At 36.7% G+C, this 26,635-nt stretch overlaps 1 protein-coding gene across 2 annotated transcripts; it reads left to right on the top strand.

Moving 5' to 3' along the window:
- The first annotated feature begins 281 nt into the window (after positions 1 to 281).
- On the top strand, positions 282 to 22,501 carry sdc4 (syndecan 4). Of its 2 annotated transcripts, none has more exons than XM_028811874.2 (5): positions 282 to 537; positions 15,622 to 15,817; positions 16,358 to 16,410; positions 16,557 to 16,752; positions 18,118 to 22,501. In XM_028811874.2, the coding sequence occupies exons 1-5, from the start codon at positions 478 to 480 to the stop codon at positions 18,267 to 18,269; spliced, it is 657 nt and encodes a 218-aa protein (XP_028667707.1). In that variant the 5' UTR covers positions 282 to 477; the 3' UTR covers positions 18,270 to 22,501. The 2 variants fall into 2 exon arrangements, with proteins under 2 accessions (XP_028667707.1, XP_028667706.1); XM_028811873.2 differs by having other exon boundaries at positions 15,619 to 15,817.
- The last annotated feature ends 4,134 nt before the right edge of the window (positions 22,502 to 26,635 follow it).

Raw genomic sequence — 26,635 nt, 5'->3', positions numbered from 1 at the left:
TTTTGTCAATGTTAAAAATTGAACTATTGTAACATGTATTTTTGTATTACTTACAGAGCTACATTTTTCTGAAATAATTGGTATGACTTATAGACGTCTACAAATGTTATCTAATATACATCTTATATTTTCGTTTTCTGTAGAAAGAAAGAAAGAAAGAAAGAAAGAAAGAAAGAAAGAAAAGAAAAAAACTTTTTAATCGCCTCAGTTGATTGGCTGCGGGGCCTCACTGAGTGGGAGGAGTTTACGAAGAGCAGAAGCGTTTATACAGCGCACGGGCTTCAAATGACTGAGAGAGGCATTAAGTGACGGATTACTACGTACTAGGGCACGAAAAGTAATACTAAGAAAAAACAACTCGAAGAAAAACACTATCGGACTATTTTAAATTGCTAAACATTTACTAATAGGTTTTCACCTGTACTTTTTTTACTAGCTTGTCACCTTAGGATCCTTTCCAAGAACTTCTCGGGGATAATGATGAAACTCGTCTTTTCTCTGTTCTTCATCTTCATCATTTCTGCGTCCTCTGAGTCGGTAAGTAGACGGCGTGAGATTTCATCAGTGAGCTGCATGTGTCCACCCTGTGTTGGAAACTCTTTCTTAAAGCTTAACGGTGCGGAGGGTCGAACTCCAGTTTTAAGTCTAAACCTAATCAGACTGAAGTATGGCCCTAAGCGCTAGGGGATCCGGGCTGGAACTGTAAAAATGATACTTTAGTCGAAGTAACATTTCTGGAAATAAAGCTCTACGCATTAAAAAGTGCCCACCGCCAACCGCGAGTTGGAGCGACCGTGATAAACTGTTGAGCCGCGTGACCGCGTGAATTTGTGTGGATTACGCCGTCATTTCTCGGCGCGTGCGACGGTCGCCTTTGTTTGTGTAGGCTTTTAAGAAATTTGACACGTTTGCCAAAGAAGAAAAGTGAACGAAGGCTGGAAATAGCAGCTTGTACGTTGACCGTGTCGGAGGGTATTCGTTTTTTTCGGATAGTCGTTAGACTGCTGCTGTCCAGTTATTTGTTTAGTTTGGGGGCGGAGGTAGAAGTGGGGGTGGGACATTTCACTGGAGTTGAGTGGCGTGCGGATCACGTTTCTTCGGCTGTGACTTTAGGGTTAGATTAGCTTTATATTACAAATAGCAAAGATGGACATTTAACATGTATGTTTAGCCATTAGAATCAGTTTTCCATATATTTAAAATATCAGGTATTGACATAGTTCGATATCATCGTGTAAAAAGGTAGTAGAGTAGTCACACCGGCAGATCTCATCTGTGGCTTTAGTTTTGTAAAGTGTTCGATATTTTTTTTTAAGTTGGTGGTTCCGATGAAGACATACAACAACCATAGTAAAGTAGCTTCAGGAACCGGAATGTGTGATATGCAGTGTTTATTTACAATGGTCAAAACCGTCATGTGTGATATGATGTGTTTACATTGATCAAGTTGTGTGGATTTGAGTTCTTTCCGTCCGTTTTCATAGATAGTGCATGTGTTTGGTACACCTATACTAGAGAGTCTCGTACTTTTATCATGTCTCATTTTAGTCACTGAAAGAACCAGATGTCATACCGGGGAACTATCCGAAAAGTGGGTACATCATGATATGTGTATACTTGTCTCTGTTCCTCACGATGAGTATACGAGTAGTTTAAGTAAAGCATGTTTTTTAGACTGGGGAATTGGGGGGAGGTAGAGTTCTTTCTGAAACGCGGAAAATGCCTTTGTAGTGGGTGACGTCAGTGGCGTGACGCATCGGGACGGGAAACTTTTCAGAAAATCCCCTCTCCCAAAACTTCCCTAAATGCCGTTTTTTTGATTTTCCAGTATTTATTATTATTGCAATTTTGTCCTTCTTGAACCACACAACAATGGGAAAACCACGTTAATGTTGAATATCTTCCCGAAGTCCACGATCTTCACTTTTATTTTTCTTGAAGCATTTGCTTGCTGTATAGCCCAACATCGTAAAAAGCCTTTTTTTAAATATGGAAGTCAAATCATTTTCCTCTTGTTTTAATAGATACTTCAATAAGGTGTATTTCTCATAATTACAAAGGGGTTTGGCAACACTATTTACGTTTTAGGTGCAGATGATTGTGTTTTTCCTCTGCAGTACTAGAGTAAGTTATTTTTAACTTACTTTTATTTTTTTTTTAAGTTTTTATTTGCAGATCTTTATTTAGGTTAAATAATTGTAAATGGAAACTGTTGATTATACTATCAGTTGTTACTTGTATAATCCGTGATATAAAAAATGTGTGATAAATACAGAACTTTAAAAATAACAGTGTTTTTCTGGTTTTAATTCAATATTAAATAACTATCCTGTAATCAAAACTGTTTTGATATCAGGGAAGATCACTAATTACAGGAATGAAAAATATATACTTTGCATTTTTTATTGAGAATCAGAAAGAGTTTTGTCTTAAATGTTTTAAATATAACTGCATTTAATTCACAGTAGCAGGAATGTCTGAATTAGGTCAGATTTAGAGATGGTTTATTTAAATTTTTAGAGTTTAAAAACTTAATACTAAAAGCAGTAGCTTTGGCTCAAATAGAAATAAAATTATGTGAAATCTCATTTTAAAGTATTACCAGTAAAGCTAATAAGTACTGCATTTGTATAGGCTTTTTTCTCTGATTAATCAAATTAGTGTTTGTGGTTGGAAGTTTTTTGAAGTCAGGGTCTTACCACAGAAAAACTGGATTCAAGGCAGGAAACCATCCTGGACAGGATGACAGTCAATTTCAGGGTTAATCTGGAATCTCTTGTCAACGTTAACATGCAAGGCCTTGAGTGTGTGGCAGGTAAACCCACCTACACACATGCAAAGTCCGGCTATTGTTCTATTAAGTTTAGTAATTCTTTCTTTACCTTAATTTTATACAAAATCCTATCCACCAGTGAGAAGAAAGGGCTATATTAATACCATACTGAAATTAACTTTTTACTTGTCTTCAGCATTCTGCTCTGTGCTGCACTTTTTATTGATAGAAAATATTGAAGTGTGCTATATTTTTATTACCTTTGAACTTATATGTTTTGTGATTGTGGTTAGTGATAAACTTTACCTGGTAGCATATAGACATTTAATTACAGTTCAGTCACAACAATAGTGGGTACAGCAAAAGTGACAGAAAGACAACATAGGAATTTTACATAGTTCACTAATTGGAGAACTCGCAAATTAAGTGTGACAGTGTCAGGCTTTTGATAAATATACCATCTTATCCTTCAACAAAGCAAAAAGCACTACAAACTGGAGAGCATACAGGATGCTGAAAGCTGTAAACATCCATCTCCTTGTCATATGTGCTTGGGGGTCCTAAGAAAAAGGGTATTTCCCCCTTTTTCGATTTCTTTCTCTATGCGGTTTCTGTGGCTTTCAAAGGAATGTGTAGTAGACACATCAAAAGAAAAGGGGGGGTTGGCTCAACTGAACTTTCAAGGGCCGCTGTGCTAAACATGGAGGTTTCAACATTCCTTAGAGCTGCATAGAAACGTATGCTCGCCACACCCCCTTGCAGCTCCTTCCTTTTTGTTTAGCAATATTCTGTTGGAATTTGACCTTTGATGACCTTGACCTGCCTTGTAGAGGTTTACCACACTTGGAGAGGCTAGTATGGCCTCGGACCTTTCTTTAGAAATGTACTCAAGCTGAGAATGCTGTTTATTCAGTTTGTACACAGAATGTTTCACAGATGCTGAAACAGTCTATGATTACTGTTGCTGTAGACTTTATATTACAGAATGCACATTTGTGCAAATTGATTAACTACAGATAAAATGATATCAGGTATTCACAGTAAAAATATTCATGCAAAATAAATCATTTAATTTTTCATGACACTATTCCATAAGTATTCATATCACATTGTATGCACATAAGAATAATTTAGTATTGCCCAAAAATTGAACTCTTTAGTTTATGGGTGCATATTCTTTTTCTTGTACTTAAAGCTGCTGTATTGCTTTTATGGATTCAGTAAAGTGTTTATGTGGGACTGTTCAGAATTTTACAAAAAACAATTTGCCCTTGTTCAGTTTTTTTAAATGTCAAAAAGTCATAATTTTGTGAATTTCCCATTGGGATTAATAAAGTATCTATCTATCTATCTATCTATCTATCTATCTATCTAAAAAGAATGCAACATTTACTTTGCGAACAGTGGCACAAAATTGCTGAACCTTAGGGCAGAGATTATGGATTTGTGAATAGCAGTGCATATAATATATAATGTAAATGTCAGAGGCTTGTTTAAAATATTTTCACAGCACACCATAAACAGAGTCCAAACAATTAGTTGCATAGCAGATCTGATCAGCCAGCAATGGGGCTCAATTAATTAATGTGCTTTGGCAGAATTGATGCTGATTAGGATCCAATCAGGCGCCTTCATTTTGAGTGACAAGAGTTTGTCAAAACGCACTGGTTTTGGTGCTCACACAAGCAGTGTGATCCCCAAAGTAGATGTGAGTGCAGTTGAGAAAACACCAGCTTTGACACTACTAGGAAAGCCTTATTTGGTCTTAGGTAATAAATCTATACATTGTTTACATATTTAACAAGAGATTGTTTTCTGAGTTTCACTAGAATCAGTTTTAGCATATTGCCAGCAAATATGCAGTGTTTTGTCTTTTGTTTACACAGTAGAAAACCTAGTCTTTCATTTCAAAAGAAGTTACACTACAGGTAGCAAACACAAAAATTTAGACTAAATGTTACTTTACTTTTTTGTGTGCATTCTTTGTCCTAAAAAATATTTAATTTGAACATAGTCCAGTGGCTGCAGTATGTGTTGGTGCATCATAAAACAGGCTTTGTAAAAGAATTGAATGCTGCAAAAATATATGCATCTGCCTCGTTTTTGTCAAAATTGAAAAAATGTTAAGTACAGCACCTTATCTTTTAACTGCTGTTCCGTTTGCATGATAAATTTACAGTAGTTTATGTTACGGTAGATGTTAACCACTTTTTAAAGTCGGTTGTTCAGAGTATAAACTACCTGGTGGCTACATAGACTAAAGCCTACTATTCTCAACATGCATGGTGGACAGCTTCAGTCGAGGGTAAGGAAATGTTCATCTTTTTTAGTGTTCGGACTCTGTGAATCATTAGATAATATTTCTATACCAATAAGTAAAGACCCTAATAATAATAAGATTGTGTGGAGCTATCAGATTAAACAAAAATAAGAATCTGAATACTTGTTAAAAATAAGTAAATGTTTGGATATATTTAAAAAGAGGTTAAAAGTTCAGAATGCTACTACATGTACATTTGTACTTAACATGCCTTTGTTTGCTTAGCAATAGTACATGTAGCACCGATGTCTCTTGTTCTGAGCAGCCTTCCCTTTGATACACAGCCAGTCATAAAACTTGATTTTCTGTTTGTGGAAAGTGGCATGACCAAAGAGAAAAGGGGAACCGTGCAACTTCACCTGTCTGTGTGCATATGTGAACAAAAATCAATTCTAATTACTTAAACATGTTAAAAATATTTGTCACTTTTCCACCACACCCTGCTTTCTCCTCCACCCCTCTGCTTCACAGTGTGCCTTTCTGATCTTTGTGTGCAAATGACATGATGCCAGTACCTATCTATATTTGTATATACGTCCAGGCATGGCGAGTCTCTTTGTGTTTCAAAAATGGAGTTACTGAGTATACTAACTGTTATATTGTAAGGATCTTTCACTAACAGCAGCTTAAACATTTTACTACTAAGTAAAAAATCAATGTGCAGTAAAATTTTAAAACAAATGAAAAGACCCATAGTTTAGTTGAATTGTGTGGAGCAGCCAGAATTGATAAGTTTGCAGAGCCTGGTGCTGGCCATGTCACAAGTGCTAGAGCAGGTGTCCAGTATTCAAAGAATAATATGCATGACTAAACTTAGTGATTCTTGTCCTCTTTTACAGATTCATCAAAAATCTAGCACATGCAACCTTAATACTTATTTTTAGTACGCCTTAATTTTAAGAATTATGTATGCAACACTGAAAATACTCTTTAAAATGGCAATCTTAAAGCCATATAAGGAAACACATAAACTGCAGTTATTTCCTATAATGTTTAATGAGAAAGGAACACAGCTATTGTTTACTACGATGAGTGCTTACTGGTTCTAATCTAAAATAACAGCACATCAGGTTTTTATGTTTAAAAGTGAAACAGAACAGGATCAGGAGTAAAACAATACTTGTAAACTGCTGGAGAAGATCTTAAAAAGTGTTATTAGTAGTCTACTTTTGTATAATGCTACTTAAGAGCTTTTAACATATTTTTCACTCATAAAGCCAAATAAAAATTGCTTGCAGGGGACATGCTGTCAGCATCTTAAAACTGAGAAGAGTATTTTACCCTGCCACTAACATTAGATGAGCAGTTTAAAGCAAAATACCAACCCCCCCAACCAACACACACACATACACCATGCCTTTGACTTTTTTGGTTGCTAGCACCAGCCACTGTACTATTTGCTCATCTCCTGTGGAATGCAGAGCTTTTCAGATTTATGAGAAATCATTTGCACTCGAATTAGGCCTCTTTATAAAACCCACTGGACTGGATTCAATACAAGTGAAAAGCTGTAAGGAGAACGTGATAAATACTTTTCAGCAGGACGTAATAATGGCTAAAGCATTGCTGTCCATTCGGCTATAAAATCCCATTGAAGCAACTCTGGTAGCCTTGCAGTAGCATGCAATGGGTGGGTTCTGGGCTTTAGAAATGTATCAAAGTGACTCACCCAGAAACTAATACTTTTGCATTCTCGTACAATGAACAGTTGTTCAGTGGATAAATTGTGCAATGTCACACATCAAAGACCTTGTTGTTGATTTGGTGTTGAATGATTCTGAAATATAATATAGTAAACACTATAATGTTTACACAAGTTAAATTAATTCATTTTTAGAAGTTAATTTTTTTTCAAGTGATCTCTACAACATGCATAGTGTCTCCCGTTTCACCTAAATAGAATCCCACCCTCATTTCATGGAGATTAGTATGCCAGCTTGTACCTTTTCTTTTAACTAGATTATTGATAATAGTGAATTCATTGGTGCACACTATTTTGTTCCAGCTGATTCTGAAAGATGTGTACTGATCTTATTCATTCTGATGTAAATTCTGCATTTGTCTAACTGAACTGATTTTGAATTAGTCATGTTTCAGGAGTTCCTAGTAATGTGCCTTAACTACTCCACCAGGGTGGGAATTTGAGTCTGTGTAAGGAGGGTTAGTGTTGAAATACCTTCTGATTAATGGTGTTAATTTGTCTTCCTATGTCCCCTACCCCCACAACATGCAAGAAGTGTTTTGCTGGGGGTGCGGGTGTCTGGTCTCAAAACTATAGAAATGCACTCACCAGATGTCTGGGTGTGGGTGTTCGTGGAGAATGCTAAAATATCAATTTGGGGTTCTTCTACTGAAGATTTGATGAGATCAGAAAATCTTGTAGTATTCTTGAAGCCAACACACTATACATATTTTTGTATGGTTTTGTTTCTTGGTTCCCCTTGTTATTCAGAAATGTAATTCTTTTTTTCTTCAGGGGATTCAAAAACATTGATATTAAAGCCTAGAAACACTACATAGTAATGCTGCTTTGAATGGTGGAAATTAATTTTCATCCATCCATCCATTATCCAACCCACTATATCCTAACACATGGTCAAGAAGATAATATCTTTTTGATTGGATTATATAGTAGACCACAATGCTACATTGTAGTATTTGAAATTTATCGAGTCAAGAAGATCTCGCAAGAAACTATTCTTGCCCTGCTTTGACTGAAGTTTGCAGAGGAATTGGTTCCTAATGCATCACGAAGTACAGTGAATTAAGTCCCATTCAAAAGGGTTATGACATTTCAGTGGGTGTCATTTTCAAAGGCTAACCAATTTGTTGTGCGAAGTCTACGTTGGACATTTTGTAATATTAGTCTACATGTACTTTTGTAGACTTAAACAGGACTTTCTAATTTCAGGTCAATATTGCACATTAGTTCAGTTGTTTTTTGTGTAAACTTTTCTAGTAACAAGGATTTATGTCCCTTGGCAATATTCTTGCAATCCTAATGTAATGATGTTTTTTTATTGGATCATTTGATAATAGTGGATGCTTTTATATAACAGGTAAAATTTGTAATAGTGGACTGCATAGATTTTCCAAAATGCTTGTGTGAATCTTTCTCCTCTAGAGGAGCTGTGTTTGATTTGGATTTCTGCTGCTAAGGTTTTACTTCAGTAGACAGTAGTGTATCACCTCCCACATGAATATTAACAACACTTTTTGGTGTGCTGCAGAATTCGTGTATGTTGATGGAGTTAAGCTATAATAACAAACATTTTTTGTAAGAGGATATTCCAAAAGCAACATTGATTTTTATACCACATTTTTAATACAAAGTATTTAGCTTAAAGTGCTTTATAATATGTCAAAGAAATAGATTAAAGAAAAAAAATAAAATTGAATGAGAATGATAATAAATAAATAGGGGCGGCATGGTGGCGCAGTGGTAGAGCTGCTGCCTCGCAGTAAGAAGACCTGGGTTTGCTTCTCGGGTCCTCCCTGCGTGGAGTTTACATGTTCTCCCCGTGTCTGTGTGGGTTTCCTCTAGGTGCTCCGGTTTCCTCCCACAGTCCAAAGACATGCAGGTTAGGTGCACTGGCGATCCTAAATTGTCCCTAGTGGGTGTGGGTGTGTGTGTGCCTTGCGGTGGGCTAGCGCCCTGCCTGGGGTTTGCTTTCTTTCCTTGCGCCCTGTGTTGGCTGGGATAGGCTCCAGCAGACCCCCCGTGACCCTGTAATTAGGATATAGCGGGTTACATAATGGATGGATGGATGAATAAATAGTATGTAAAAATAATGCACACGTTATTTACGTTATTATATATTTACTGTAAGAGGAGTATAATCTGTTTTTTAAGTCTCTAAATGCAAGTCTGATGATAAATTCAGACAATCCAGGGTGGATAGAAATGAAAAAAAAAAAAAGTTCAGTTAACCTGGAGAAAAAACAACATCTTCAGGGGCTTCAGGCCAAAAGACCACCCACTCTGCACTGGACATTCTGCCTAGCATAAATGTTCTTAAGTAGTTCTTGATTGGCCATATACTGAAAAACAAGATTTTCCTGACTTTTTATAACCTGCTGAGATCATATTTGCACCACATTTTAATTCTGAACCCTGGTTCATACTTTTGCTTTTCAAAAAGTCACAACTACAGCTGAAAAAGGGATGCAGCATCCAATGTTGGAGTATTTCTTTTAAAGCAGATTTGAACAGATGTACAGTATATTTGTGATGACAGCCTTAGGCAAAAGGGTGCAGAAGATGTGAATATTCTTTAAGCTCCAAAAATAAGTAATTTTAAAAATTATGAGTAAATGTTGTCACACAAGTCAATTGTCAAAAACAACTCGCTACATCTTACCCAATTAGTCCTCTAATGTCAGCCGGCGAAATCACTGGCCGATAGTATTGTGGATCCCAAACTTTTGATAGTTTGCCTTCTTTGGTGCTTGTAATCTCCCTGGACCCCTCCAATAAAGCAACTGGCTAATCAACATTTTTTTAACGGATCATTATATGACCTCTGTGGCTTATCTAGTTACTTAAGGTGGGGAGAGTCTCTTAGTTCTATTTTTACATTGTGTAACATTGGGTATTGCTTTAATTGGAGTAAAACAGCAACGCCCAAGTAGTCCAGTCCTACAAAGAAAGTCAATGTTAATTTAATTTACTTGGCTGCCACTCTCATCAAAGGTAACTAATAAATAACAGTACAAAGGTGATCAGTGTGACCACAGGTAGGTTAAATGACTCACTGGTGGTCACAGAGTGAGACAATGATGGGAGCTAAAACGGCAACCTCATTAGATCACATTTTCTTCACACAGGCATCATTTTGTATGTCTACTCAGTAGCAGCCAATCAATCATACTAGATGCTAAATGCATTTTTATTTTATTCATCAAAGGCTAAGTTTAAGAGTTACCAGTCAGTTTTGACTGTACAGCTAAAGTATCCAGTGGATATTGCTGGGTCTAATTTAGGACTGAACTCAATATCTTTAACTTCTTACCAAGGGTTAGCCTTGTACTTTAGCGGTTTTCACTTAAGGATAAATTATGATTTCTTTAAAATCTCCATAAGCTTTGAAATTCATAGTGGACAATATATATTGTCTGGGAAATTGAGCCCTCTGTCCTTCAACTTGTACAGTTCTGCGTAATTATTGCTGAGCTACAGTGCAAAGGGCACATGAGAATTTGTTTTGTATGAGCCTTGAACCCAACCTTATCAGTGTGCATCTTTACAAAGAAAAGTTAGGAAGAGTGGTTTAGGTAGTAATAAAAGAAAACAAAATGGTTTATGAAAGGCTGTTGTTGTGGCATTGTTCAGTATAGATACTCTTGTTGCACCTAACTACTTGAAACCCGTGGTCTTCTGTCTATTATACCAATGAAGGCACTTTATTATTTATTAGACACGATTGGACTGCATAAGTTCATATTTTGAGCTTCAGGAAAGAATATATTTGATAGGGGTAGAGAATTTGAATCCATGTTCAGAACTGTATTCTGTTAAGCATGCTGTAGGCTTAATAATAGTCTGGATTTGTAATTTATACATCCTTGCCACATCATGAGATTTAATATTTCTGCACTGGTACAACTTTCTGTGCTATCAAGCTTCTAAAAGTGGAAAGGCAGTTCTCAACAGGTGTTCATCTTTTTTTTTAAATGCTGTGTTATGGCTCTGATTTCTAAAGCAGATTTATGTATAAAAAGTATGTGTCGGCTACTCCACCTGAGCTTCCTAAATGCATCGAAATCCTCAACAGGCAGATGAGGTTAGAATAAGCTGGTTTGTGCTGGTACACTCCAGTAACTTATATATGCAGTTTGAGTATGTGGCCTTCCTTACAAACTTTCATACAGTCAGTTTTTAAGCAACTGAAGGTGTTCAGTATTTTGCGGGTAATGGGGTATTGCAGATGATCAGCACCTTTCAAAATGCTCTTAAGTGCATGTCCATGAAAAGCAATGCCTTAAAAAAGATGCTTAAACAAGTCACATGTTAGAGGTTAGAATTTGATATGGACGCCATAGATTATTGATATATTCATAACATGTTGCCCATTCTTAACTTGATTTGAATAACCATGACAGAGGAAGTTAAACAAGCACAGCTGTAATCCTAAAAACTGTAACTCAAAAGAATATAGAGATGAATATGATGCAGTTTCTTAAAACGGCATCTTAAACTCTCTGAAACTTTCTCTTTTCCTTGTTTCAGTTTCTTGTTAGACAGGACAGACATATTAATTTTCAGTGAAATCTTAAAGTCAGGGTGTTAAAGTGTAATAGGAGAGATTAAAAAAAAAAGATTTTTTTTTTAAGTGGAGTATTCTGAGCAGCAGCAGCATGTTCTATCCTGTCTTCCTGATAGGTACTGAAAAGCAGCCATTGCCAACCGCCACCCCACTAGACCTCTGGGCCCACAACAAATATCAGGCAAGCATCTGCAGAAATCTCTTCATGCGTGAAGAGTTCCTCAGTGTTGTGGAAGGCATGACCTGGCTACTATGTCTCTTCAGTGGGTTTCATGTAAATGTTGATTTTGCAAAGGCTTTTAAATTCTTAAGGAATTGTTTTAACAAAGAATACAAAAAAAAAATATTAACTCAGTTCATGTTTAGATAGCTATTTGAATATGTGTTCATGTGCTTTGACCAAGGGAATAGGAATACTTTTTTTGCTGTAATACCATAAAATTATTAGTTTATATCTAAGCAGTAAACATCATGGAGGTCTGCTCAGTACTTTCTGACGTGCATAGTTTTTGAACCTGCTTCAAATGTTCTCTACATGAACATGAAAATTGCAAACAGGTTTCTTTTAGTCTTAGATTAATGATTGGCTTCAAACATAAGCATACACAAGACGACAGACAAGTGATCTTAAGAGTCTTTTGTTGCCACCAACCTACTTGTTAAATGGTGCTGCAAATAATGTTTTTTTTTCACCTTGACTCTTATTGAAGCAGATTCTTTTGTCTGTATTCCAGTTGCTTTGTCTATATTTTTGTATAGGTTAAGGGGTAGTCTGGGGCATGGACTCTGTAGAATATTTTGTTTTTAGTAATCTACATTTCGAGCTGGAAATAGAATCCTGTCCCATTATCAGAAGATTCTCCATCACTGTCCAGAAATACTTATTCTTTGATTTTTGAGGCATTCTACATCATCACACTGAGTTTTGCATGATTAACCCTATTTTTGTGCCTCACTTATTGCTCTCATTCCCCCCAAAAATGTTGCCAAGTCATTTCAAATGTGTATTAAGATTTATCATAAAGCAGCTATACATGGGGCCAGTTGCTTTTTGTTTCCTAAGATGTCGGCTGGGAAGGTTTGTGTGTGACAGGAATGTGGTCTGGCCTGATCCACCCACCCAGTCTACAGCAGAGACAACAAGCAGACCATGTCGACGTAGAGTTAACACTTTACAAACTTTTTTTTTTTTGCCATTTGTGTTTTTCACCTAAATTTAAAACTTCTTCAGAAATAAATGTGTAAAAAATATAAAATAAAAAAAAAATCAGGGCCTGACAATAGCAGAACTGTATGCAAGACTGAAACAGTTGTTGGGTATGCAGTTTTCATCTATCTCTATACACGTTTTTTGTTTTTTAAACTTTTGGTCACCTATTCCTGACATGAGTACATGTGCACAATGACATGATTGTGAAAGTAAAACTATTCCAGGTCAATATGGCGTGCTCACTTAAATCTAAGAAGCAGTTGATTATAATCCAGTCATTCATTTTAGAACCTGCCTTACCAGATCAGAGTCACGGAAAGCAGGTGTGCATCTTTACAGTATTGAGGACAAAGCCAAAATCAACCCTGGACGGGGCACCAGGCTGTCAAAGTCCCCATTTTTGCACACACCCACATTTATTTATACTTGTCTTTGGAACATGGGAGGAAAATGTGTACAGACACAGACTGGGTTAAAATTATGAGGCTTTAAGGCAGTAGCCCTAACTTCTACACTACTGTGCTTTTATAAGCTAGTTTTACATATGTTGAATAGCTCCTTTCAGTCAGTGCCCTATCGATTTTAAAAATGTTTAGTAAGAGATACAAAAGAAAACACATGGCTGGCTTCTGATTTTTCTGCTGTATTATCCTGTTGCCCTCTTGCTGTCTAAGTAACCCAGTGTTTAGTTTCTATTTAATTTATACATACCGTCCATAGCCTCTGTCTGCAGGGCAGAACGCGTGCATCTCATTAGAGTGTCACTTAAATGCACATGGAGCATATTCAAGTAAGTGCAGGCATGTGGATGTATTGAGGATTTTCTATGCATAATGTAGCCCTGGAAAACTGAAAGATCCCTGTTAATGTTTTGCTTCATCTATTTAGTACTGCCAAGACTAGTCATAGTGGATCAGGTAAATGCTGAAGTTAGAAACGCTTGGGCATTGAAGTTTAAAATGGAATATATTGAAAGAGGCTTGTGGCCAGAAGGATTTACTTTTTTATCACATGTAATTGCTTTTGTCGTAAGGCAGTAAAATTGGCTTAATGCTCATTTACCCTGCTGTCTGATCCTTACTCACTGATTTGTTTTACTAATCTAGTCATTACTTGGAAGGATAATTAAGATGACTTGAAATGGGCATCATTTGCTTGATCAGATCAGCAGAAAAACGCATTTACTTGGATGAGTGTAAGGAAAGTACAGACATGTTACTCGCATGCGAAACCTGTCCTGAGGCTGTTGTGTGTGTGTGTGTGTGTGTGCGTGTGTGTGTGTGTGTGTGTGTGTGTGTGTTAGAAGCATACCTTTTGCATTTGTTTTGAGTCTACATTGTGATACAGTCACTTGTAACTAGACATCTCTTCAGAAGGAATTTACTGTCAAACATAGCCAACCTGTTTGTTTTCTCACTTTGTTTACACTACTGTGATGGCAAAGGAGATGGGATCATAACTAAACCACTTTATTTGGGTCATGATTGATTCCAGCACTCTGCATGCACTAGGGCCTTGTGTCAGTGGTAGAATAGTTATTGTTAGGCAACTCTAAACCAGCCATATCAGGATGACATTTTTATGAAAAGAGCCTCAAAGCAGTGTATGAGTGTATCTCAGTAAAATTCTACTGTTCAGATTTTTAAAGCATATATAGTTTCTTTTTCCAACAAACTGCACAGCATTAGGGTTTTCTTAAGATCACTTGATTATTTCATTGAAAAAAATAACACCTGTATCACATTTGTTTCCGTTTCCTTACTGTGGGATGACATCAGAGAGGTTATTATTTTTTTTTTTTTCTTTTCTTTTCTTTAAATTGAGCCCAGCTGATGTGAAACAGGAAAATCCGTGGTTGCTTTTCTTTTAATGAGTGTGTAGGCCAAAGTTTCCAGACCTAGGCAGGTGCACTATTTCTTGATACAGTACATTGCAGTCATGACTTGCACCTGCCCTAATTACCAAGTCAAGATCCTATCTTATTTCAAGTGCTGAGGCTTTTGCTCAACTTTGACAGCTCAGGCTTTTGCTCAACTTTGACAGCTCATTTGTAAGCAAAACAATACATCTTTGTTTATTGTTTAATGTGTTTTCTTGACATTGCACATAAAGGTTTTTCAACCGGTTTCAGCTGTTGTAGGGTATTTCTCTTTTTCAAAACAAGAAGAAATTTTGTTTTTGAAAGAAAAGAAATAAAATGACTAATACATTTTGATCTTGAAAATATATACAAAACATTTTACAACCTATGGATCGGTTTGCACTTAATTTATTAACCACCACCTTTTTATTTATTAATTATACCTGCATGACTATAAAATGCTTGTGGTGTGCTGTGCCTTCCTATTTTCCTATCACATAGGCCTTCATTAACGTCCATGGGAACTTAACAGAGTACACACATGCTAGTATCAAACACCAAAAGAACTTACTTTGTATTTCAGTGACCCTCTCTTGTAATAATTTTTTCTTTTCTTTTTGCAGATAGACATTTTCTCCTACCGTCTTCTCTATTTTTTAATTAAACTGTGGATAGGCTGTTAGAATTTAAAGGAAGTAGACAAGCACACACTTTTGAGAATATTAGCTTGTTTACTTGCTAAAATAATTTAGGCATTTCCTAAAAATTTAGTTAATTAAAAGATAAAAAAAAAAAACTAATCACACACTCATATAGTTGGAATGCTTCTAGTCTGTTTGCACCATGTTTCACTGCTCAGGTGCTATTTTGTGTCAGCAAAGATTTATTCTCTTGGTCTTGTGTGTGTGCTTTCCATTTGCTTCTGGAAAGAGCCATGTTTTATTTTATGGCTATTTTTTACTTCTATACAATGGATCTTCCTCTTATGAAGCCTCTTTTGAACACAGTCTGGACCTGTGTTGAGCACTGTTACAGTATAGTATCACATCACATCAAAGTGACTACGCAGTCACTAGCTTCTGCTATCACCTTGTGAGAGGCTTTTGTGGCATGACCATTAACATTATTATGTAACATTACAAAGTCCTGAAATTGTATAAATTCTTTTTATCTCTTTCTTTTGATCAGCAGGTGAGGGAGACAGAAACCTGGGTGCCACCAGGATCAAGCCCATCTTCAAAGTTTGAGGGATCTGGAGGTTTCCCTGATGACAAAGACTTTTCCTTCCAGGGAGGAAATACATTAGACAGTGAAGATTATGATGATGATGATGATGATGATGACAGTGATGAATATGCCATCTCCGGTTCTGGAGAAGGTAGTCCAGGTACACTAGATTTATGATTGTGGAAAAAGAGACATTTTAATAAGCTAAATGTTATAAGTGAATGCATCAAAGCTAGACTGTAATGTTGGAAACATAAGGTGGTGTGTGTGTTGATAGATCAATGGATGTGTGTTTATTTTATATGCTTGGTTGTACTTTACCACAACATGTTTTACAGTTTTACACAATAGGCTTTGTGAACGCCACCCTTTCTTGAAACATTAAAAACAGATGTTACAAATATGGATCTAATACTTTGTATATTCAAAATGCTTTGGAAGTTATGCTGCTATTCTTTTTTTAAATTGTAAATTGTTTGTTTCCTTTTGAGTCACCTGACTAAAGAGACACTAGGACACTAATACTCGTAAATTAAGTATACAGTACATATTGAAGCAGATGGACTTTTCATTGGGACTTCACAATTAATATTGACTGTACCTTTTTTGAGGAACAGGACAAATTTCCTCATTTATTTAATAGTGCTGTCTCATATGTATTTATATTAATTTGCCTTGTTTTTGCTGCTTAATTTTTCAGTTGATGAAGAAGATGATGATGACAATTCAGCAGAGATCACAAAGGTTAATCAGGTATTTTTTTCCTAATATTTTTAGCTTTTAACCCCATTATTTTCTTAATAACAGAATTGCCTAATTCTTTTATTAGTGGTATTTCACCTTAGTTTATTTCTATTTGAAATAAACATTTTTGTTGTTCTTCTCCTTGTTTGTTAAAGCCTGATTCCGACAGCAATGACATTCCAGAAGAGGATGTAATCAACAAGGTTGACGATACCATTCAGAAGAGTACTGAAGAAGAAAATGAAGTGGTAAAAACAGATTTTAAAGATGTGGAAGTATCTTCTAATGAAGTCATGCCAATTTCCCAAGTTGTCAGTGAGAACTTTTTTGAAAAAACAGAAGTCCTTGCAGGTAACTAGTTTCCAAAATAGCTGAGTAGATTTTGAGTTCAATATATCATGTGCATGAGACTAAAACAAGGGTGTTGAATTATTCTATATTGGGTAGATATGACACTTGATATTCCTAGTTTGAGCCGGAATATGTCGATAAACTGCTACTGCACATATTCTTTAAAAATAAGACACACACCGGTACCTGCTTACTTGTTAAAATTGTGTATATTCTGCCTCTCATCTCTTTTCATACTATCTTCCTTTTATATCAGTGTTTCTTTTCTTGGGCATTGTAGCAGGTTAGGAAAGCTACCAACAACCACGGGAACAAAATCAGAAAGTCAAAAAAAGGGTAGCAATCATATTTAACGCAAATGCAAATGCATCTTCTATCCACATACAATACAATGCAATACAGATTATTTTTGTATAGCCCAAAATCACATAGGAAGTACCGCAATGGGCTTTCACAGGCCCTGCCTCTTGACAGCCCCCCAGCCTTGACTCTCTAAGAAGACAAGGAAAAACTCACAAAAAAACCTAGTAGGGAAAAATGGAAGAAACCTTGGGAAAGGCAGTTCAAAGAGAGACCCCTTTCCAGGTAGGTTGGGCGTACATAAAACTTTGAAGTCTACAAAAAAGACAAAATAATCGTGTAAGACATTGGCAGCTGTCAAGTAAGCTACGGAAGGTTGGCCATCCCTGACACCTCACTTTTTAATGCTGTATGGGGGAGTGGCAGCATGGTGTGCGTGAAGTCGAGCTACCATCTCTTTCATGAGAGTGTTGCATCCTTGGCGTTATGCTTAAAGACTAAAGTTCTTTACAGCAGTGTGATACTGTATGTCATCTTTTTGCTTTTTCCTTTTGGGTCATTATAGACATCCAGTTTCCATTGTAACTACAGGGTAACAACTGTGCTGTGCTGCATAGAATACTAGCAGTCATCACAGACCATATGTAAAATGTATTGAATACTGGAATGAAGGTCCAGGAACTGGATCTAGCCCATAACCCTTGAGGTTAATGCCCCTGGATTAAAGCATTGTGTACCATGTTCTGGTTTTATAACTTACTCTAATGTTTCTTTCAAGGATTGTTGTTCAGACTACAAACATAAATCAAAGTAACAACTCAAAACAGTATTTTACCTGTTTTGCATTTATTTAGCTGAGATAGAATCTAGATTCCCCACAACCCTGTCCAAGATAAATTGGTTGGGATAGATGGTTGGATTAAAGAGCTGTGCCTATCATGCATGGTCAGGAGTATTACATTACATTTACAAATGTTAGTTTTACTTTATTTTCCATATTGTACGTTTTGATATGATTTGTAGTTCACATATTGTGACTCTAATACCAAACTTTGTTTCTTGCAGCTCTGATTGCTGGTGGTGCCGTGGGACTGCTTTTTGCCAGCCTTCTCATCCTGTTGCTCATATATCGCATGAAGAAAAAAGATGAGGGCAGCTATGACCTAGGGAGAAAGCCCATCTACACAAAGGCTCCCACGACTGAGATCTATGCGTGAAAGAAAATGTGCTTAAAATGATTTTCCTGTTGGGGAAAACAAAGTTTGTTTTGGGAAAGACTTTATTACACACACGCTCTCTCTGTCTCTCTCTCTATATACAGTATGTAAAGATATAAATATATATAACAACATATATGCACATACACACCCTAAGTTGAGTTTAACAGAAGACTGAGTATGTTTTTAACAGAAACAACAGTAAGAAACTGGAAATAAAGTAGCCCTCTTGGACCACAGAGATCTATACAGAATCATCTTGGTTTTCGTTTCTTGCTTTTCTGTTTTGTTTTTTTTTGTTGTTTTCTTTTGCCAAAAGAGTATAGGCAGTAGCATTTATGATAGGTTCAAAAAGAAAAAGTGTTAACTGTCACTCTGAATGCTAATGAGTATCCCAAATCTGGGTCCTTGGGCAATCTTTGCCATAACACTAAAATGACAAATGCCCTCTCCCGTTCATGCACCTCAGATACCCAACCAAGAGTGCACAGAACTCTTGCTTGCGTTTAACACAGACCAGTGTTTAGATTAGGGTTGATGCTGGTGCTAGAGATGGTGAGACAAGTGCTACATTATCCCCTAGGGGGGTGGACCGTAAGAGGTGCTGTTCAGATGAACTGATATTGCAGTGTATCCTCGCCTCAATTGACTTTTATATTTATAGTTATGTATGTAAACTCTATATATATATATATTTATATATACAGTGGAACCTCTAGATACGAGTTTAATTCGTTCCAGCACTGAGCTTGTATAGCGAATTTCTCGTATCTAGAACAAACTTCCCCATTGAAAATAATGGAAATCCAGTTAATCCGTTCTGCACCCCAAATATATTAACATAAAAATCAATTTTCCTAACAAATAACACTGATAAATTATATATACTGTAGTCTACCTTTAATAAATAACACTGGTAAATAATATAACTGATTATTAAAAGAATCAAAACAGGTGTCCAAAGTGCAGTAGAGCATTCAATAAATCTTTAAATAAATAATCCTTAAAACAGTTGTGAAGTGGAGGTTTAAAATACACAAGAATAACAATCCTTTAACACGAGGTTAAAACGTCAAAAGGATGCCGTCTTTAAAAAACAGATGACAATCCCCGGTGCTTCTTCTCTGTTAGCGTCTCACCTGCGGGCTCTGCAACAGGCGAGACACTCTTAATGCAGCCGACCTTCTCTACACCGTCCTGCTTCAGCTGTTTCGCCTGTTCAGCTCACTGTTCAGCTACACGCGAGCCTGCACTCACTCGCCCGCCTGCCTGCCTTCTCTCTCTCTTTTCTTTTACTTTTCCTCCCCCTTAACCGGCTCGTGCTTCTCTATATATGCGGGGAGGACATGGCAGCTGCAGCCCATCAGCCACAGGAACAATCATGGATGTAGGCAGTTTCCCACCTGTGCACTTAAGTGAGAAACGCAGACACCGCAGATCGCGGCTCGCAACTGCTACCACGCCCCCTTGCTAAACCGCGAGCTATACCCACAGCCTGGCTCGTGGCTCGTTACGCGAGCCAATGCTCGTATTTAGATCTGAATTTTTCGCTCATACTTTCCTCGTATTTTGAATTTCTCGTATACAGAGGTGATCGTATCTCGAGGTTCCACTGTATATATATATATATATATATATATATAAAAATGTGTATGTATAATGTGCGCACATACACGTAGTACATACCAAATGTCTAAGATGCCAAAATGCATTGCTTTTAGTGGCTTATTATAGTTAAGTATAAAGGGCAATATTCACTGAAATGTATTTATGAATTTTGGGGTGGAGACCTGGCCAGTTTATACATTTATATCACATACATTGATCTTGGAATAGTTCAGATGTTTTCAATAATGAATGAAGCATAAGTAAATAATTTTATAGCTATTTTTTTAAGTTTTGTAGAAATTTCCATTTTGTTAATTTAACTATCAAATATTATATTGCTTTATCTGTTCAGGTTTGGGAGTTCATCCCAATTTTCAGACTGTTGTATATGTGTTGGAATTTTATATACTCTAGTAGATTATTATTTGTTTTCAAAAGCATAGTTTTATAATGAGTTTTATATTGTAAGAGTTTCTATATTTCTTTGTAGATCTTACTGTTCACAGAAATATTTATGTTTTGTAAAAGGCAAATTAAAATTCCATAGTACGTTTTGATATGAGACACAAATCCTCAGATGTCAAAAAGAAAATCGAAAATAATCTGCTGCTTTTGTTGAAAATACATAAATTAATTCATTTTATTTATTTTAAAATGTGTTACATTGAGCATAATTTCAGAAAGGTTTATTGGGGACAAGATTAATGCAATTCAGGGTGGCAGAACAAGTCTTGATTTACCTTTGCATTTTTGTACTTGGAGGGGATTGAAATTGATGTAACTTCAGTTATTTTTGTTTTTTTCACATTAATAATAATAATTCTTTACATTTGTATAGCGCTTTTCTCACTACTCAAAGCGCTTAACATTAAGCTGACATTTAATGTGTAAATTCAGTTTGATTCAGAGTTCATTCTGATTTTAGTTTTTTTAATCATGATTCAGATTTCTCAGGTTTACCAGGTTGTACACACGGTGTTCTTTTGTTTTTCTTCTTCCATAAAATAAGTTCTCATTTAAGCATAATATACTTTTACATCACTTTTTCGAAGGTGTATGTAAGGTATTGCGTGTAATGTGAATAACAAATCTGTAAGCACATTTTGAGGTCTGTGCCATCTCATTTTATAACTTTATGTGTTGTTTTAGAGAAGGTGAATTTCAGAATTTTCCTTGAAATATCTTTCCAGTTTATTTGGTTAAAGGGCACATGTTAGACAAACGGTTTTAAAGTAATTTGAATTCCTTCATTTGGTGGACATTGTCTGGTTTTTATTGTTCATGGTACTTTTGGAAAAATACCAAGTTGTCTGTTTTGGCTGTTGTTGAAAAGAATTCAAGATTAGCTGTAGGTACCGACATATATGGACATTTTTCTGAAATCAAACTTCTGGCAGACTATAGTTTTTGAGCAATTGTTTTAGTTACTTTATTTCTCAAAACTCCTTGCAGTATTTTCAGTTTACATATTTCTGTTATAGAACTATTGGCCTGGGACCATCTCACATTGCCAGCAGTGCAGATCATCTGTTAGGCCTAAATGCTTATGTCATTGAAAAAGCAGTTCATAGCATCTGTGTTTTTTACAAGTCATTGTAAATGTACTTGTGCATAATCTATACAGTATCATTAGATTTCTTTTCATTTTTAATATTTGGCTGCAGCTCTTGAGTAAGTTAACCAAAAATGGTGGTTATTGTATCTTTTTTAGATACAGCTTACATGTAAATAAAAGGAATACCACAGTTGTTGTATTGGGTCCCTGCCTCTGCTCTGATGACTATTTTGAGTGTGCAGATGGGTTACTGTATGATTAGCATGGCTACCATCTGAAAAATGCAAGGTGAGAGCTACGTCCCCCAGTTAAATATTTCATTCTGTTGATCAGACAACATGCCCATCATGTCCAGCTAATGGGAAGCCAGTAGTGTTCCTTTGTTTCACCTTGATTAATACTAAAAAGGATTGTGTAAACACAAAGCACTTGTGGAGCATAGTGTCCATGGCATATTTACCCCTTAAAGAATGGGTTTAAAGAAGCAGTATGTTTCAGTACTTGTACCAGAAAATCACAGTTGTGAGGCAGACTGCTTCTCGCTTCATTGAGATCTCAAGGTAGTTTTTTGGAGACCATCCTAGTTATTTTTATTTATTCATCTCAGATGCAAGTGTGCTTATTATCAGGATTAAATTAAGGAGCCTGTGCCAGTGATTTCACTTTTGAGTCAAATAAGCTAAAGTGTTTTTTCAAGTGGTTGACTTGAAGATTATACCACATTCTAAAGGCTTGCTCTGCCCAATTGTTCTGTTTTCCTTTTTTTTTTCTTTCTTGCAGTACTTTTGTGGTATACCCAGGTCTGCCATCTTTTTTTCTTTGGAAAAAAACACCTTTTAAAAGGTTTTGATCCTTCATGTTAAAGCTTGAGTTGTCTTTTTAAAAAAGCTAATGTAAATAGTGGATTCCTTCCCCAGTACTTGACTGCTGCATGTGGCAAGTGCACAGTTCAGCTGGATTGTCTTCTGAAGACATGTTCTTTTCTGTTCTGTACATATTGTATTCATATTGATGCATTCTACTATGTTCTGTTACTTAATATTAAAATTCATTTTTTAAGTGATTTTAATTTTGTCTGAGAAGTGGTTTTCTTGTAACAAATCATAATACTGATGTATTTAATTTCTCATTAAGTGTTTCAGTGGGAGTAGTTGGGTTAGGATCATTTCTACTTTCCAATATTTGGAGGGTAGACACATTTTGTACTCCCTGAATGTGGCTACCAAGATTTTGAACAAGGCGGTAGCACACTTAACACTAAATATTACCTAATGGTAGGATGAGCCCTAGGACTGGGCCTGCGTGCTTTCCTTTAGAGTCTCTTTACAATGTAGAAGTCACTTTTTTCAGTAAAGCTGATGTCATAATACACAACTTCTAGTCAGTGGGGGTTGTTGGACAGATGTAACCACTGGAGTTGCTGATCTCATCACCTGAATATGTTACAACTAGAAATCTCGGGGTATGTCAAATTACACAACTTGTAAAACAACCATTCAGCACAGTTTTACATTTCCATAAACATTCTGGATGTAAAATAATTGCGCACGCTTCTGGCAAACGGTATGCCAGTGGTAAAATGCAAATAGGCTGATACGATGAGGACATGGATAACCTCATATGTGAAGAGAAGCTGTACTGGTTGAAAGTGATTCTGATCCACTACAAGTTATGGTGGATACCCTGAATCCAGAGAGAAGACCATGTCACAGTACTCCAGGAAGAGTCCTTCAACAGGAGTCTTTCCCAATGCCAGTGCTGCTAAACCCTGGCAACACCAGGATAAACGCCAGTCTCCTTTAAGCCATGCATCTGGGCAGAAGCATTCCAATGTCTATGGTGAAGGACAAGTGACACCTACACCTTGAGCTCAACTGAGAACTGCAGAACTTGTCAGGATGCCCTCTGACTGACACAAGTGCATGCCAGAAAGGGGGTGTAAACAGATGAAGTAGCCAGGGACTATTTAGCCTGGAATTAGGTGCAGAGATACAGCAGGGAAAAGAAGTATTGAACACGTCAACATTTTTCTGAGAAAATATATTTCCAATGGGGTGATTGACATGGAATTTTTGCCAGAGGTCAGTAACAACCCAAGTAATTCACACATACAAAGAAAATAAGTCCATAAATTAAGTTGTGTGTAATAAAGTGGAAGTGGCCTAACTCTTAAGTGGGCAATGCCTGGCCTGGGATGTGAACCCAGGAGTGCTGAGTATTGTGCTGAGCATATGAAATTTCTATAATAGAATATTACGGATCGACAATCAAAATATGACTCTGCTGGGGGTCTCAAACTCCCTGTCTGAGGAAACATAGTGGCTGTAGCTCTTTTTAAATCAAAGTAGTTTTATCTGTTAAGACTTGTATTTCACTTATTTGGGCTGCTTACCTTGCCAGTGTGGACGAAGCTGTCAGAGAGGAGAGGAGGAGAAAGAGACAGTTGCAGAGTGAAGAAACAGACTGTTGATTCTGATGTGTGAAATGATTATTACTATAATAGTTTCCCACAATAACAACATTTTGCTATCACTGGAGAACTTGTGTCTGAGATGGTCTGTTGAGGGTTTGGGGAGCTGTAGCCCCAACTTACAATCACACAGGCCTTACAAAGAAAGAGATCTCAGAAAACCTATGAACAAAAATGGCCGATTTGCAAAAAGCTTGAAAGGGTTGCAGAGTAATTCCAATGACTTTAGATCGTTATCAGTCCTCAGACATTTTGTGTATAAATGGACATAACATAGTACTGTGGCCACTCTCTCTTGAAAAGGGTGACACAACACAGAAAGCTCAGTGAGGTGATAAAGAACCCTAAAGTAACAGTTGAGCACTTGAAGCACTCGCTGGTACAGGTGAACATATCTGTTCATGAGTCTACCATACACAAAACAGGATGACTGTCAAAACAACTGAATCTCAGCAGAAGATGGATGATGTATTAGATAGATAGATAGATAGATAGATAGATAGATAGATAGATAGATAGATAGATAGATAGATAGATAGATAGATAGATAGATAGATAGATAGATACTTTATTAGAACAATAACCCTAAATATCTAAGTAAATCTACTACAGAATGGCTTCAAAAAAAGAAAATCCTCATTTTGGAGCCCAGACCTTAACCCAATGCAGATTCCATGGAATGAAATCAAGCAAGCCTTCACACCAGACATCCCAAGACTATGGCTAAGCTGAAACAGTTCTGTAAGGATTAATTGTTTAAATTTCTCCTGAACATTGTGCAGACCTGATCTGCACCTACCTGTCTGAGGTTTTTACTGCCAAAAGAGTTTCAACCACTTAATAAACTCAAGGATTCACTTACTTCATACGCAGCACACTGCAAATATTTGATGAATGTGATCAATAAAGGCATGACAGATTATTATTCTTTGTGTGTTATTAGCTTAAACATATTGGGTTTGTCTACACTTAGATCAGGTCACTTTTTATGACAAGTTAATGCAGAAAACCAGGTCATTCCAAAAGGTTCACATAATTTTTCTTGCCACTGTGAAGGCATCACAGACTTTAATCGAGCTAGCCAACATGACTATGTTCATTGAAGTTATTTGCATTATAACTAAAAGTTACCCACAGAAGATTAAATAAGAAACTGAGATAACCATTTCAGAATTCGCAGCAAAAAACAAGCCCGATGTATGTCACATTTTCCTTCAATTTCCTCCTGCATAACACGATTTCTCCATGCACCCCTAAATAAGCAGGTTGCAAAGTGAATGGACGAACGAATGGATGACACGATTTCTACAATCCAATAAAGCCTTCATGAGTCTGGGTGCCTTATTAGCTTTGTCTTGGCTTTTAATGTAAAACTGGCATTTAAAACATTAAGTCCATCAATTATAGGCTGGCTGGAGAGCATTGACAATGTCCAGAGATATCAGAAAGGGTTTTAAAATTAAGGGTCACATTTAGAATGTCTGCCTGCATAACCCTTTTTCACAACTCACAGATGGATGAGGAAAGCGATTCTGTTTCTGTTAAAAATCACAAGGATTTACAAAGCAGGCAAGTGGAAATAAAAGTCGGACTCCTGTGAGTGGAGTACAGAAAAGACTTTAAATGAACTGAACGATGCAAAGATGTTTTGTAAACTGGGTTTGCAGGGACAGCATGGGTGATAGGGTTAGGACTAATCACTAAGGTTAACAAAAGTTTTTAAAGACTCTAGAAAAAGAGATAGATAGATAGATAGATAGATAGATAGATAGATAGATAGATAGATAGATAGATAGATAGATAGATAGATAGATAGATAGATAGATAGATAGATAGATAGATAGATAGAGTGCATCCGGAAAGTATTCACAGCGCATCACTTTTTCCACCTTTTGTTATGTTACAGCCTTATTCCAAAATGGATTAAATTAATTTTTTTCCTCAGAATTCTACACACAACACCCCATAATGACAACGTAAAAAAAGGTTACTTGAGGTTTTTGCAAATTTATTAAAAATAAAAAAACTGAGAAATCACATGTACATAAGTATTCACAGCCTTTGCTCAATACTTTGTCGATGCACCTTTGGCAGCATTTACAGCCTCAAGTCTTTTTGAATATGATGCCACAAGCTTGGCACACCTATCCTTGGCCAGTTTCGCCCATTCCTCTTTGCAACATCTCTCAAGCTCCATCAGATTGGATAGGAACCGTCGGTGCACAGCCATTTTAAGATCTCTCCAGAGATGTTCAATCGGATTCAAGTCTGGGCTCTGGCTGGGCCACTCATGGACATTCACAGAGTTGTCCTGAAGCCACTCCTTTAATATCTTGGCTGTGTGCTTAGGGTCGTTGTCCTGCTAAAAGATGAACCGTCGCCCCAGTCTGAGGTCAAGAGCGCTCTGGAGCAGGTTTTCATCCAGGATGTCTCTGTACATTGCTGCAGTCATCTTTCCCTTTATCCTGACTAGTCTCCCAGTCCCTGCCGCTGAAAAACATCCCCACAGCATGATGCTGCCACCACCATGCTTCACTGTAGGGATGGTATTGGCCTGGTGATGAGCGGTGCCTGGTTTCCTCCAAACATGACGCCTGGCATTCACACCAAAGAGTTCAATCTTTGTCTCATCAGACCAGAGAATTTTCTTTCTCATGGTCTGAGAGTTCTTCAGGTGCCTTTTGTCAAATTCCAGGTGGGCTGCCATGTGCCTTTTACAAAGAAGTGGCTTCT

Source organism: Erpetoichthys calabaricus, chromosome 10, assembly GCF_900747795.2.
Source record: "Erpetoichthys calabaricus chromosome 10, fErpCal1.3, whole genome shotgun sequence".
NCBI classification, from domain to species: Eukaryota; Metazoa; Chordata; class Cladistia; order Polypteriformes; family Polypteridae; genus Erpetoichthys; species Erpetoichthys calabaricus.
The sequence above is the reverse complement of the archived record's forward strand: the minus strand, read 5'-3'. Positions and strand labels throughout refer to the sequence as shown.

Excerpts from the sequence above, each read along its gene's own strand:
- sdc4 (XM_028811873.2), top strand. The coding sequence starts at position 478 with ATGATGAAACTCGTCTTTTCTCTGTTCTTCATCTTCATCATTTCTGCG. Across the intron at positions 538-15,618 it reads TTTCTGCGTCCTCTGAGTCG|CAGGTGAGGGAGACAGAAAC; the intron begins GTAAGTAGACGG and ends TCTTTTGATCAG. Across the intron at positions 16,411-16,556 it reads AGATCACAAAGGTTAATCAG|CCTGATTCCGACAGCAATGA; the intron begins GTATTTTTTTCC and ends TGTTTGTTAAAG.